This window comes from Pyrus communis, chromosome 1, assembly GCF_963583255.1.
Source record: "Pyrus communis chromosome 1, drPyrComm1.1, whole genome shotgun sequence".
Taxonomy (NCBI): domain Eukaryota; kingdom Viridiplantae; phylum Streptophyta; class Magnoliopsida; order Rosales; family Rosaceae; genus Pyrus; species Pyrus communis.
This window is the reverse complement of record NC_084803.1, coordinates 27231165-27246446: the sequence shown is the minus strand read 5'-3', so window position 1 is coordinate 27246446 and position 15282 is coordinate 27231165. Positions and strand designations below refer to the sequence as shown.

The window sequence follows — 15282 nt, the reverse complement described above, 5'->3', positions numbered from 1 at the left end:
AGAAAGGCACGAAGTTTAGAGTTAACATATTCTCCACCATTATCACTCATGAGAACCTGTATTTGTGACTTATAATGTACTTGTACCATTTTGTAAAACTGCTAAAATAAAGAAGTAACTTCGCTTTTGGATTTCATCAAACAAACCCAAGTCATACGTGTGCAATCATCAATAAAGGTAATGAACCAATGAGCACCACCAAATGTAGCAGTTTTAGATTAACCCCAAACATCAGAATGAATTATCTTAAATGGAAGATAACTTTTATTCAAACTAGACCGAAACAAAGCACGATGACTTTTAACTAGTTCACAAACACCACATTTAAAGCTAGAAACATCATGCTTAACAAATAGGCTAGGAAACAACCTCCGTAAATAGCCGAAAGAAGAATGTACAAGTTGACGATGCCACAACCAAACCTCCGAAACTTTATTCTTCTCACCCTGAGATCCACAACAAGAGCTTGAGTCAACATTCGGGTATTGTCCGATGTCAGCTCCAAGTAGTAGAGCTTCCCTTTCCTAATACCATAACCAATCGTCTAGCGAGTTCGAATGTCCTTAAAAACACAAAAGGAAGGCCAAAAAATCACAAGGCAATGTAGGGCGACAATTATTTGAGTAACAGATAATAAATTATAGTCAAGAGAAAGAACAACAAGTACATAGTCAAGATTAAGGGTATCAGATAGTGAGACATCGCCTTCCCCATTAACGGGGGCAACATTACCATTGGCAACACTAACGACAGTTTTGGTGGATGGTTTTAGGGTTTGTACCTGTCTAGAATCACAAGTCATATGTTTAGTAGTACCAGAATCAATTATCCATGACCTATTTGTAATAGATGCATAAACATTTAATACCTTACCATCGTTACCTATATGATCAGAATTTACCTTAACTTCGGAAATCAATGCACGCGACTTGTTATAACGGGGGTCACGAGTCTTGTCCCAACTATTAGGATAACCAATAAGCTCGAAACATCGATTTTTCGAATGTCCTTCCAAACCGCAATGAGAACATTTGCTAGGTAGATGATAAGAAGAATCTTCAAGAATTTTGGATCGATCATTATTGATTTGACAAGTTCGGCCTACCATCGCTCTCGGTGCAAAATGAGTAAGTGATGGCTAAAAGGCCAATCTCAATACACTTGGCCCAAGGATAAAAGGCCAATCTCCAATACACTTGGCCCAAGCCCAGCTGCAATCAGTATGGGCAAAAGAGAAAGAATAAAAAATGCCTAACACCACCAATTCTTTTCTTTTCAGTTTTGATTCCCTTTTTTTTTTTTGTTTTTTGTTTTTGTTTTTTTTTGTTTTCATCTTACTTTTTAAAGAGCAGCAGTGGTATGGTGGTTTAAGACTCCAACAAAGACAATAGCAACATTTCATTTCAAAGAGGATTGGAGCAGCGGTGATGGTGGGTTCTTCGCAACTGACAGAAGTCGCATGTAAGTATGAATCAAAGCTTTGGGTTATAGCAGTGCAGCTACAGGTCGGGGTTCGCTGTGGCTTCGTGGTTCAGACATTAATTCTAGCAGGTCGGGATCTCTACTGGTTCGTGGCTCGTTGGACCTCAAGTCGGGTATGGCACAACAACACAAGTCGTTTGGGTTACAATCTGTGCAATCCTTCACAGTTTCAGATCAAATCAAAACCAAACAGACCAATTAGTCTATCGTGTCACACAACGGAGAGTGTAACGATTCAACGAATTCAGGTCAGCAACGACAACATTGCTCGCTGTTTGTTTTGAATTCAGAAAAACAACAACAACAGTAGCTCGCTGATCGAGGGATAACAATGACGATAATCTCTCGCTAATCAAGGTCGGCACACTAAACACGGCTGAGCCTCGACAGTGCTATCGCAGCTAGGGGTTTTTTTCCATTTTTTTCCGACCTAGCTTTGATGCCAAGAAGAGAATGCTTTGAATGATGATTTTTTTCTTCTCAATGAGAGGTATTTATACAAGGTGTACAACCCTAATGTAATAGGAAGAAAACTAATTACACGAGATTACAGAAGATTACATGGAATTGATATCAATTAGGAATCCTACCTAAAATACAAAGTCAACATTGTCATCAAAGTCCATTTTGGTTGTATGTTGGTTTGCTTCTTGCATTCATATATGTGGCATTCACGCTGCATTTCACAACACTCTCCCTTGGATGCCCACATATCAACCTGAGTTGCTTCATCAAAACCTTGCTAAAAAAAAACCTAGTGGGAAAAAATCGTAGCGAAGGAAAAAAGAGTACAACTTTGCTTGGATTATTGATTTAGTGTTAAGTTTGTTTATGTTGCCTAGTTAGAACCTTGATAGAAAAGCCCAGTGGAAAAAATCCAAGTCGAAGGAAAAAGTACACCATGCATGTATCCTGGATGTTGCCCCCTGATATATGCATCTCCCCCTGATTCTGCATTCTTCAATTTAATTGATTAATAAACCGGTGTAATCCGATACCGTGCACCAACTTCTAAAAATGTACACTTTGGTAGAGATTTTGTGAATAAGTATGCCAGATTGCCATTGGAATGTATTTGTCTAACTTCAATTACTTTAGCCTTTTGAAGCTCATGTGTGTCATAAAACTTTGGAGATACATGTTTAGTCTTATCACCTTTGATGAATCCTTCCTTCATTTGAGAAATACATATTGCATTATCTTCATGAACGATAGTTGAAATGTCTGTTTTTGAAGATAGACCACATGCATTTCGGATCTGATGGATCATTGATCTTAACAAAAAAATTCACGATTGTCTTTATGGAGATAAAGTATTTCCAAATGATTGGAAGTTATAGCAACTAATGTTCATTTCAGTGAGTGCCATGATATTGCTGTATTTCCATAAGTGAAAACATATCCAGTTTATGAGTGAGCTTTGTTACATCCTGGCCCAGGGCAGATCACTTCCCGGGCCCGCTCCACCACCATAGCACGATATTGTCCGTTTTGGGCCCCGACCACGCCCTCACGGTTTTGTTTTTGGGAACTCACGAGCAACTTCCCAGTGGGTCACCCATCATGGGATTGCTCAAGCCCCCTTCTCGCTTAACTTCGGAGTTCCTACGGAACCCGAAGCCAGTGAGCTCCCAAAAGGCCTCGTGCTAGGTAGGGATGGGAATATACATATAAGGATCACTCCCCTGGGCGATGTGGGATGTCACAATCCACCCCCCTTAGGGGCCCGACGTCCTCGTCGGCACACACGCGACCAGGGTTAGGCTCTGATACCAAATTGTTACATCCCGGCTCGGGGCGGATCACTTCCCGGGCCCGCTCCACCACCATAGCACGATATTGTCCGCTTTGGGCCCCGACCACGCCCTCACGGTTTTGTTTTTGGGAACTCACGAGCAACTTCCCAGTGGGTCACCCATCATGGGATTGCTCAAGCCCCATTCTCGCTTAACTTCGGAATTCCAACCCGAAGTCAGTGAGCTCCCAAAAGGCCTCGTGCTAGGTAGGGATGAGAATATACATATAAGGATCACTCCCCTGGGCGATGTGGGATGTCACAAGCTTTATGTGGATCGGAGAGAAAACTAGCATCTGCATATCAAATGAGATTCTGGTCATTGTGGGCTTCTTTGAGTAGAGGAGGTCCATGTCCATTGCCCCACAAAAATTTCGTAAAACATTTCTAGCTACCTTTGAATGTCGACTTGTTGGGGCAAAACTATATCTTGCTAACAAGTTGACTAAAAAAGCTATATCTAGTATAATACATTGTACTAAAACAACAAAGCACCAATTGCACTCATATATGGTACATCTGGACCAAGGACCTTTTGATCATCTTCATTTTGGAGAAATGGATCTTTCTTAATCTCAAGAGATCAAGCAACTATTAGCGTATTGAGTGGATAAACTTTTCTTCGGTGTTCATCAATTCGGCTAACGATGTTTGTTATTTTGCAGGTGTGATTTCCTCAATCTAGCCTTGTTTGAAATTTGCACCCACAATGTCCATATCGTGCGTTGCCAACTCAGGTGCAAGTTCAATCATTTTACAGTGGTTATACAAGCAAGACTATAATTGATGCTACAGATGGAGGAGCTTGGATGGGAAAAACAGAAGTTGAGGCTTAAAATTTGCTGGAAGAGATGGTTTCTAATAGCTAGCAACGACCCATTGAGAGATCAATGCCAAAGAAAGCTGGAATTCATGAGATTGATGCCATTTATGTACTGACTGAGCAAATTTTGCGGAGTTTGGTATTTATAGAGAGAGGCCGTTTTGTTATGTTGGGCTCCATAAATTGGACTTGTCCGTGAACAGCCCAAGAAAACAGCTCCTCTTCAAGCGGGCCCCACAGTCAAAATTAACTTTTCAATGATGTGTGCTGTGCGTAGACAGAGTAAAAATCTGTCATTCTCTCCGGTCCCCTTTCCTCTTCAGCCTTCCCTCCTCCCTCCTCCCTCCTCCCTCCTATCGAACTCTAGGGTTTCTCTCTAATTTCTGTAAGTGCCTCTCTTTACTCTTCAATTCCTTATTTAGGGTTTCCTAATTATTTATTTTTTAATATTTTCTTCTCTATTTCTGTATGTTTTTTTATTTCAATTCAGTGAATAGGGTTTAGGGTTACATGTTTTTTTGAGTTCTTTGCGTTTGTTTTTTTAATTATATGAGTGCGAATCTTACTGTTTTTTTGTGGGCAATTGAGAATTTGAGGTGGGTTTTGTTCTATCGTAGAAAGATTTGAGCTTTATGCCCCAGAATAATTCTACTGCTTTAACTTTGTGAGTGTGATTTGAAGTTCTTGTGGTTGCTTAACTATGTGTTTCTTGGTAATTAGTATGGCTCAACTGGTGTCCGGACTTCGAACTAGTTAATTCGAGTCAGTTTTTATTTTCATTTACTTTTCGTTTCAATTTTATTGAGAAGTAGATTGGCCTGTCAATAAGTTAGTTTTAACTAGTTTGAATATATATGCTTCTAGTCGAATATTATTGTTTCTAAAATAAAGCTTGTAGAGGTGGTGATCATTGTATGCCCTTTACGTTTCAAATTTAAGTTGGGTCAAACTGTCAAATGATATATGGATAGGTAGAGATGTGATATGCCAAGGAAATTATGTCTTGGTAAATGTGAAGTAGAGAAGTTGAGGTCTTTTGAGCCGTAGCAGATACGAATGTAGGGAGGCTTATTTTTCTTTGGCACCTTTCTATTTTCTGGCTATCACCTTCTTAAGAATGATTTGCTTTCATTCTAATTTTTTTTGTTTGTTTCCTTGCTCTTTCATTTTTTTGTACTTTCGTTCTGTTATTCTAGTAGCATAGGCACCTTGATAGATGGATCTAGCATAAACTTTAGATCTATGTTACTCAAATAGAGTACATTTACCTGGGTGCTAATATCTAGTATAATTTTCTGCAGTAATTTCATGAGGGTCACTGCATGGAGGGATTACCAATTTCGTTGAAAAGTAACTGATTGCAATAGCATCCTTACGAAAGAGCTACATTGGGATATAGTTCATATTATTCGATAAGTTCTTAGACTGGAGGTTGCTCTGAAAGGGTTTGGGAATAAAAAAATAGAATTACTTCGTAGTCCAACCAGTTAGAAGAGTACTCATCAACCTTCAACTTTGATGCTCCTGATGCTAAATGTTGATCAGGGTTATGATGAAGTGAGGGAGGAGCTTGTTAGCATAATTATTGAAAGATTACAGCCTTCAAAAGTTGAATAGGAATAATTGTTGATTGAGGAAGATTCTGCATATTTGGTTTAATCAAAATGTCACGAGTGCAGAGAGATATGATGCCTTCATGTTACCTTTCAAAAGCTATGCAAAGGCGATTGTTTACGTGCTTGAAGTTGGGCGTGTGTTAGTGGGTGAAATTGATTGACTTGTTTGGAGACAGACGTGAGCGTATCTTCATTCCCTTGTGGTTGCCATCAATTTGGCTCAGGGCTTAGGAAATTGCTGATTGTTCTTCCCGGTTTTAAGGCTAGGTGTTTTTCATATCTTGATATTACAACATGGTAACTGGAGTCAGATGAGAAGTATTCACATTGTTTGAAATTTGGGGTGTTTTTATTTGAAGTCTCAAACATATCAAGGTCAATGTCATGGCTGATAATATCAGTCAGTAACCACGAATATTCCTATTTCATACATGAGCTTATGTGTCCAAATGAGCCTCTTGCAAATGTAAAGATTAACATATTCTTGATAGTAGCCTATATTTGACCCATTGGTCACTAGTATAATACTGCAATTTGAAACGATTGGATCTTGTCTCAGATCCATGCGAGTAATTCCTTTCAGTTGAGCTATTTCCTTTGTCTTTATTTGAAAGATACAGGAGAAAGAATAGATGCACCAGAAGGATCTTTAAATAAAGTGTCACTCCTGATTTTCTGTATGGTTGTTGGGGTTGTAAAGGGCTTTGAAAATTGTATTGTTCCAAAAATTTATGTTACACCAAACATTGAATGGTTTTGCCTTAGTGTCTCTCTGACTTCTCTGTTGGAAGTTACTCCATGCAATTCGTGTTATATCTAAGACACAGGACAAAGCGTTACTTCATTAAAACAAAACTCTAGGCTGTTTTATTTTCCCGTTGACAATTTCATTCAGCCTATAACTTCAGCTGACGGTAGCCATCACTCATGTATGCCATGCCAATAATATGATGTGGGATTTTAATGTTTATGAAACTACGAAATCATCTTTGAAAAGGAGGATTGATATACCACACAAGAAACCAGGAAAAAATTCTCTCCAATCCCCTATTTTGAAATTCACTGTCTGGAAAACCGTTTTTGAAGCTTGCTTTGGGGTAAAGTGTGAAATCTCCTTTCCCCTATTTTGAAATTCATTGTCTGGAAAACCGTTTTTGAAGCTTGCTTTGGGGTGAGGTGTGAAATCACCTTAGGCCTATGGTCGTTTGGTAGAGTGCGTGGCCCGTGCATGTGTCCGGTGTGAGGTTAAGCTCTGTAACCGAATGCAGCATTTCTTTTAAAATATTCAGCCACCATTGGTTCTAAATGACCATAGTGTTGCTTTGATTTTTATTTATACCTAATTGAATAGTTCATATGCCCGCAAGGCTCACGCCTCAAGGCTTTAGGCTTAACCTTGTGGGGACAAAAAGCTTTTGAAAACATTGGTGGAATAATTAACCTTGGGTTATTTGGATTCTCCGCTCCCTTAGAAAGTTTAAAATGAATATATCTCTAAAAGCAAATAAGTTTCGGAAAATAACTCTACATTAACAATTACTTGTCTTTGACCTAACTAAGAGACAAAAGTACCTGTGGTCCTCTTCTGCTAACTACGTTGTTTAGTACCTGGAATCATCTTCATATCTATTCTTCACCATAGGCCTGTACGAAGAATTGCCTCTCCCTTGTAGTCTACCTCAACACCTCTTTTGTTGGAAGTTTGTTGATCAACTCCACCAGATTGTAGTTTACTTCATCTTCAATTCTAAACACGAGACTCAAAATGATAAGCGGGAACTAGACACAAGGCATTCTGTTTGTGTAAAAAATTGTCTTCTATGTATGTCTTTCCTCGCATCTGTTAACAATGTGAATCACACCAAATGCATAGCAGTATTGAATGGTGATTGTAAATCGAATTCCCACAAAGTGTTTGATGCTTCAACATTTGACAATAAACTTCTTATCATCTTGCTTGTTTCTTGGATGTTAGGACACACTAATTTCAGTATAGAAACAAAACAGATAACTGTTAACAAAAACATAGGGTTATGACATATGATATGCCAGTTCTAAAAAGATGAATGCTTGGGTGGGTGGGTGTGTGTGTGTGTGTGTAAAATGTACACACATGGCTTTTGTTTTATGGGACTAACTATACAAGGCTTTTCACCAGCGACACAAATGTCCAACTTTGCCCATGGGATAAGTTGATCAATATATGTATATCATCATTACCTTACCTGTCACGTTCTTGTTCGTAAGAACCTGACACATTTATTCGAAAGAACTTCTATCTTGAGTATGGTCCCTCTCCGCTCCAAACATAATATTGTGTTTTACAAATAAAGGGTGTATAACTGTATAGTAGAAAACTTATTACACATGTCATGCTTTATCTGGACAGTCTCCATGTATTCTTACATTTCATTTTTTTCTACTATATGCATGTCACCTTTAAAAAAGTACACTTTTGTATATTTTTGATATATGCTCTATGACAAATTGTATTTGTCTTCTGCATCCATATTCTGTTTGGTCAATCTAATTGAAGTATGATTTTAATCCATTTTAGCTGTAATTGGTATCCAAAATTATCAACTTGCATTCCTTTATGCAACAAAGTCGAGGGAGGAGTGCAATGACTATTTTTTTAGTGCTAACAGAAATGCCCTCAATTTTTTGACCAAAAAAATTGTTATTAAACTTAGCTGAGATTGATAATATATTCTTAGTTCTGGTCATAGTTAATGGTATAAAATTTTTGTTTTCATTGATTCAGTTTTATTGTTTCACATGTATATTTTGTCGTGTTGGTAACATCAATATTTTATACACTCTAGTAGACTTAAATTGATACTCAGAAAGTGTAAAGAAGCAAAAGAATGATCAGGAAATGTAATGAGATTGGTTTTTTCTATGCCTCCAGATTGTTCTGAATAAGAATAAGTAAAGGGTGTTGATTTAAGACTGAGAGAAATGAATAGAACCAGCCGAAAGCGGTCTTCTAAATGGGATTTGGTGGAAGAGCCTCAGTTTGAAGATGTAAATATGCAGGACAACGGTTGGATGGGAAAGGCAGGCAGGCCATTTCGTCCTAAGGAATCTGGACGTGACTGGCCTTCTCCAGAGACAAATGATCTGCAGAGACCTAAGCATGATTTGGATTTGCCTTCCAGGGAACCTTTGCCCGGAAGCAGAGGTTCACACAAGCATGAGAGTACGAATAAGAGATGCAATAGATACATGGATGACTCTATGGTGTGGGATGGAGATGAAAATTGCAGCACAAGGATGTCTTCTGGTTTTGATGACTGGAGAGAACATCGTAGTCAGTCCCCAAAAAGTGGTTGGAAAAGGTCACTGAGGTTAGCCTTTTTTTTACTCATTGTCAGTTTCTGACTCTCTTTTTCTTTTTCTTATGTTAATATATGATCGAGATAGCATTTTTTGACGCATATAACAGTAGAAGCTGTCGGTGGATGTTATGTGCAGAGGTAGGAGTAGAAGTAGAAGCAGGAGCTGGAGTAAGAGCCAGAGCTGGAGCAGGAGCCCTGATCATGGCTATAGGCGGGAATCACTTTTCCTCGACAGAAATAGAGGCAGGCCAGGAATTTCAGCTCAATTGTGCAAAGATTATATGACTGGGAGATGCAGGAGAGCTAGTGATTGCCAATTTCTCCATGAAGGTAATTCCAAGTATGATGATAGCTGGGAAAGTCGACACAGGAAACGTGGTGCTTTGAGATATGCTAGTCCTCCTGAAACAACCGAGTACTACCCATTAAAAAGTGAAAGATATTCTGTGTATTGTAGTGATTTTGTAAAAGGGAAGTGCCGCAAGGGTGCCTCTTGCAAGTTCGATCACCATCGTCCTTCTGATGGATTCAGCAAAGGTTCTACAATTGAGAATACGAGAGAAAGGGAAAATGAAAGAAGGAACAGAGATACTTCTATAGAGCGAGGTGCTGAGCGTGTATCACACAGAAGTGGCGATATTCCTTGCAAATTTTTTGCTGCGGGAAATTGTCGTAATAAAAAGTATTGTCGGTTTTCTCATCATATTCAAGCTTATGTAAGTCCTGAAAGAAAGTCAAAGGATGTCCGGTGGGGCCCGGGTCACAGTTTAAATGATGCAGGCCCGGCATGGAATGGTCCAAAATGGAGTGATACCGTGACTCTGTTAGATGCCCCAATGTTGACTGTAGATAACAGAAATATTGGTGTTCCAGAGGTACGGTCTAGTGCTTGGTCTGTGGATGATAATAGATGGGGTTGCGATCGGAACGATGAGAACAAAAATTGTGCTGACCGTAATGTTAATCATGAAGCAGCTGAAAGGAATGAGAAGGATGCAAATCTGTGGAAGGAAGATAATGTGGGTGCTTGTGTGGATCTTCCCAAATCAAGAGATACTGAAAAATGGCTTGGTGACATGTCTCCTGATTGGAATTACACGGTGCAATCCTCCAACCATGTTGGGAAACAAGAGCATGGTCACATTACGCAAGGTTCAGAACCTTCAACTCTGATACATGGTGCCGCTTCAATTATTGAACCAGAGATAGCTGAAAGATCTGATTTTCTGCAGAACAAGGATCTGAGGGGAGATGGAGTTATTTCCTTGCCTTATGACAATAGGAATGCCATTGAAGAACCTTCTAGTTTTCGTAATAACCTAAGTGTTACTGCAAATATTGTAGGCTGCCAAAGTTTTGACAACAGTGGCCAGAGTTCAAGTACTTTTCCTTTTTCAGGATTGAGCACAATTGGGCAAAGTCAAACACTAATCCCAGGCAGAGGAATTGTAAAAAGTCCGCATGATACACTGTCCCCAGAGGGTAAATCTGTGAACAAATTAGATATAGGTGATGCAAAAACTTCACTAGTTGATGGAATTCCTCAAGTTCCAAGTTTGGTAGGTGGTAAAGAACTTAAGCAACTTACCAATCTTTCAGCCTCTCTGGCTCAGTTACTTGGAAATCGGCAGCAACTTCCACAGATTTATGCTGCTTTAAATTCTCATAATGCGGTGAGTACCCCAACTCTCCTTCCCAAATCCGAAGGATCTTCTGAGCAGCTTTTGGGAGCAACTTTTCAGCCTGATCCAGCCATGTTATCTCATAAGCCGTATGATCCTATATGTGATAGCATAGAACATAGAATTAATAACAATCAAATGTGCCTTTTGCCAAATAGTGCTGGAAACACAAGTGTTGATGGAAAAGTAGAGAAATTGTCAAATGTTGTATCTCCATCGTCTTTACCTAGCGGAGCAAATACAAACAATTATCATCAGACCAATAATCCAGTACAAGAACCCACACATAAGAATCACCAGTTAAGTCAGCTGGAGCGTGGGGCAAAACCTGAGGTTGTCAAGGGAAATGGTGAACTTGGGGCCGAGGAAATCAAGAGCGATCAGGAAGAAAATAATTCCCCAGTTAATGGTCCCATAGAGGTCACAGAAAAAGATGGTGCTGACGGGGGCAAGAAACTCAAGGAGGTGAAGGGGAGTCGTGCATTCAAATTTGCACTTGTGGAAAACGTTAAGGAGCTTTTAAAACCCTCATGGAAAGAAGGTCAAGTCAGCAAAGATGCTTACAAAACTATAGTGAAGAAGGTGGTTGATAAAGTGACCAGTACCATGCAGGGGGCTAATATTCCCCAGACCCAAGAGAAGATTGATCATTATCTATCATTTTCAAAACCAAAGCTTACTAAACTTGTACAGGTTAGTGCTGTTTAGTGTTGAATGTTGATTAATTCATTCTAACTGCATTCTCTCTTTTGTTTAGGAGTACTTCTTTGCTGGCGTATGTTTTTATTCTCAAATGAAATACAGTTTTAACGAGTGTTTTTTTCCCCTGTACTGGTTCTGGTTTTAGGTTGCTAGTCCTGTGGATGAGTCCATTGCTTTGTACTTTTTCTTTGTTCTTAATGAAAATTTGTTTTCGATTAAAAAGGAAATATTTATTATACATCTAAACTCCCTTTTTGAACGTATTTCAGGTCATGTTTTCCTTCTATTCCTTCTCTAGGTCCTCTCCATTTACGCACCATTGTGAGTCTGTGATTTCTTATTTGTTTTTTGTTGTGTCTGTAGAAAGGTGATAATAGGAGTTTTGTATTCGTTATTTCAAAATAAGTTAGTCAAAATGTAGTCTTCAATCTGTAGTCATCTCAACATTCTTGTTTAATTAATAATATTCTTAATTTCGTATTTCATAGTATTATATATCTGTTTGTTTGTTGATTCGTATGTGAACTTTGATTTTGAACTAATTTATGTTTGTCCAACACAAAAAACAATACGAAGCCAAGAAATAAAACTTGAATAACCGGGTTTGGGACAGAGGTCAAGGCCCTTTGCTTGTTAGGTTGGAAGGTGCAATGACAATAAAGCAACAAGCACATTTACTTACGTTAAGATTAATTAAAAAACACAATGGATGTGACTCTTTGATGTTTTTATAAAGAAATGATATGTCACAGAATCCATGTATAGGTAACATACAGATTTTTCTCTTGTGCCGAATGTGGATATGTAATCGATATGTTGTCGATGTAATCAATGCTTTCATAGGAGAATACTAAAGCAAAACAGAAGACATCTAAACTTAACGGACAATAAATTCTAATCCTTGACCCACAAGAAAACTGATAACTCATATAAAAACCCTAAATTCCAACAATTAACTGTATATATTATACTTATTCAAAATTCAACCCATGTCTAGACGTATGAGGTCCATGCATGTTTCCATTCAAAATTCTTTCACTTAACCAAGGCTGGAATATTAGGGGCGTGTGCAATTGCTTCGTTCTTTTGTTTCCTGACAATGTCACATTTAGACTTTGCTATGTAGTAATGTGGCACCTCTGTATAATTGTCTGCATTTTTGTTAAATAAGGTCACATGCAGCTCCCATGACCATTTTTAAATGATATTCCTAACTCTTACCTCTCTCTTCTTCGCTTCTCCATCTCCTCTCTTTTCTGTACTCTTTTCTTTGAAAAAAGAATTTGAATGGGTGCTTGATAATGTCAAGCTCTTTCTTCTCCATTTCTCTACTCCTCCCCCAGAGTGTCATCACTCCCTCCCTTCGAAACCCCCTGCCCTCTAACATAAGCTTGGACGCATTTGGGTATGCGGAGAAAAGTCCAGGGTATGTCTATAGACATACTTCATGGAAAGTTGCGTGAGGCAAATTCTCAGATTTTTACATTTTTCTTTGCCGGTGGCAATTCTGGTGGTTTTTTGTGTAATCCCCACCAAAACTTTTCTTAAGTTGAATTTGCATTGTAACTAGTTTCTATTGTGTCTGATGATATGAAATCTTACTATTTATTCATGTTAAGAAATGGTTGGTTCTGAGTTATGCCGAAGGGGTATTTTTGAAATTTAAAACTCATAAGATGAAGGCAGCAGCGTGTGACATGGAATGTAGTCGTGTGTTCATTTGAGGTTAATTTTTTTTCTTTTTTTCCTCTAATGTCTTGCTCCAATACAGCATTGCACTTTATAATTTCTAACCCTCGGAGTTTAGTACGTGGATAGTAATTTGGAATTGATATAACTAGGCTGTTTCTTCATTTTCCACTTTGAAGCTTTGTCGTATCCTGTTTATCATCTCTTTCCTCTGTTACAAATTTCCGGTAGTTAGTAGATTCTGTGGCAATGTTTCTTACAGAATTTGTATTCACTTTTGCTGCAGGCATATGTAGAAAAAATGCACAAGGCCTAAAAGAGAACAACTTGCGTTTTTTCACTTTCCTTGTGTCACACAAAACTCCGCCTAACACTCCTGGAGTGTTTATGCTCCGGCAGCCTTTGCGTATCTTAGGTTTGTTTTTCCATCTTCCTTTTTCCGGTTACGCAAGACATCTTAAATTTTTTTAGCGTTCCCTTGATGTATACTATTTGGTGCAAGGATAGTGAAACTCTTGGACTAAGATGGGCGTATGAAAGATAAATTATTCTTCCTCATGTGCTTTATGTTTGTGCGTCTTTCTTTTGCATCTTGTTAAAATGGGCAATTATTATTTTTTGATGAACATGTCGTGCAGCTTTGAGTAACTGTGCCTTTAGTTCTTTTAATTGGACATGTTTTTCTTTTGGTGTAAATGAGTAAGTAATGTAACAAGACATGGCCGAAATTTGGTTAATTGAGTCTTATGACAGCTTTTGACGTAAATTTCGCCTGCAAGCTTTTCCCATAGGTTTGGTCCCTCGACTACATTTACAACCCTAGCGTATTTCGGATGCTTGAAGGCCCTCGTTGCTTCCTTTTCGGCCAAATCCAAGTTTTGCTTTGCTTCTCCCCGTCATCAAGCCTGCTCGACTCGACTCTTTTCCCTGACCCCGGCCTCTCACTTCGTTTCGTTCTTCTGTATCACCACTTGAGTGAAGACACCCGACCGCCCTGACTTTCCCAAATGCCCACCACCGTCCCTTCTCCTTTCCGGGTTTGGAGTTTCCGTGTCGTTTCAGCCGTTGTGGTTGACGGGGAAGAAAGAAATGAATGAATGTTCTTTTGGGAAATGTAGTATAATACACGTACCGAGACGAAAGCTAAGGTCAGTTAGCTTTTCCCATAGGTTTAGTCCCTCGACTAGATGTTGTAGACTTATAAGGCTCGGTTGGTATAAGGGGTTATTGTAAGGAATAATCTTTTAAGTTCAATTCACATCTAATCCTTTTTCTAACCTCATCAATATGGAAAGCAATTCTCCTCTACCTTCAATAGCTCAACAAAGTTTCAGTTGGGTCTTAAGAACCTGTTTGGTATTCTTCTTGGATTTAATGTTTTTGTTTGCAAAAATGGTGAGTGTATCTAAATTATTTAGGGCCAATTACATTGCACATCCTTGAAGTTTGGGGTGATTTTGAAAATGGGATCAATTTTCTTATTGGGAACTGTTATTGACACTCCAAGAATCTTACCAAACTTTCTATATTTAAAAAGAAAAGTACACTTTGAGAAATGCACATTAAAATTTTTAAAAGGTTAATAACAGTTCCCTTGTTATTTACAATAGAAGGTATTAAATTTTTATCAATTTATGCCCTTGGTAGGATCAATTGTTTACCTTTCGTTAAAGTGATGATTTGTTGAGTGTGAGATCTTTTATGGGCTAACGTATAAGTCACATTTGCACCACATCCACAAAAAAAAAAAAGCGCCATCAATTTAACAAAAGATTAGATATTAAGAGAGGCAAAAGGTGTAAATTGGTACAATTTCAAAACTTCAGACTTCAAATTGCAGTGTGAGAAGATTATAATCTTGTGGCCCATTTTACTAATCACCTCAAACCTTAAAGGTGTAATGTAGATTGCTCTACTTAGGCCTTCCCCAATAGGGAGAAAAAGTGTGTGATATCAATATATTTAACTCATAAAGAAATCACACTCTTATGGTGGACTGGAAAATTTTAGCTTGCCTTTATCAATCCAGCTTTGAGCAGCATCACGGAACACGACGCAGTTGTTTGTGGTATGCTTATTTGAGTTATGGTACTTGCAATACGTTTTGCCTCTCAGCTCTTCGACCTTGGGAATGTTATGTCCTGGCCGAAGT

General features: G+C 38.6%; 1 protein-coding gene across 1 annotated transcript; it reads left to right on the top strand.

The window, feature by feature from the left end:
• Positions 1 to 4399: 4399 nt before the first annotated feature.
• Positions 4400 to 13749, top strand: LOC137746417 (zinc finger CCCH domain-containing protein 38-like). Its single transcript, XM_068486440.1, has 4 exons — positions 4400 to 4485; positions 8628 to 9066; positions 9194 to 11432; positions 13417 to 13749. Exons 2-4 carry the CDS (start codon positions 8678 to 8680, stop codon positions 13444 to 13446), a joined length of 2658 nt encoding a protein of 885 aa, XP_068342541.1. The 5' UTR covers positions 4400 to 4485; positions 8628 to 8677; the 3' UTR covers positions 13447 to 13749.
• The last annotated feature ends 1533 nt before the right edge of the window (positions 13750 to 15282 follow it).

Coding starts and splice junctions, on each gene's coding strand:
- LOC137746417 (XM_068486440.1), top strand. CDS start 8,678: ATGAATAGAACCAGCCGAAAGCGGTCTTCTAAATGGGATTTGGTGGAA. Junction 9,067..9,193: donor GGTTGGAAAAGGTCACTGAG/GTTAGCCTTTTT, acceptor TGTTATGTGCAG/AGGTAGGAGTAGAAGTAGAA. Junction 11,433..13,416: donor AGCTTACTAAACTTGTACAG/GTTAGTGCTGTT, acceptor CTTTTGCTGCAG/GCATATGTAGAAAAAATGCA.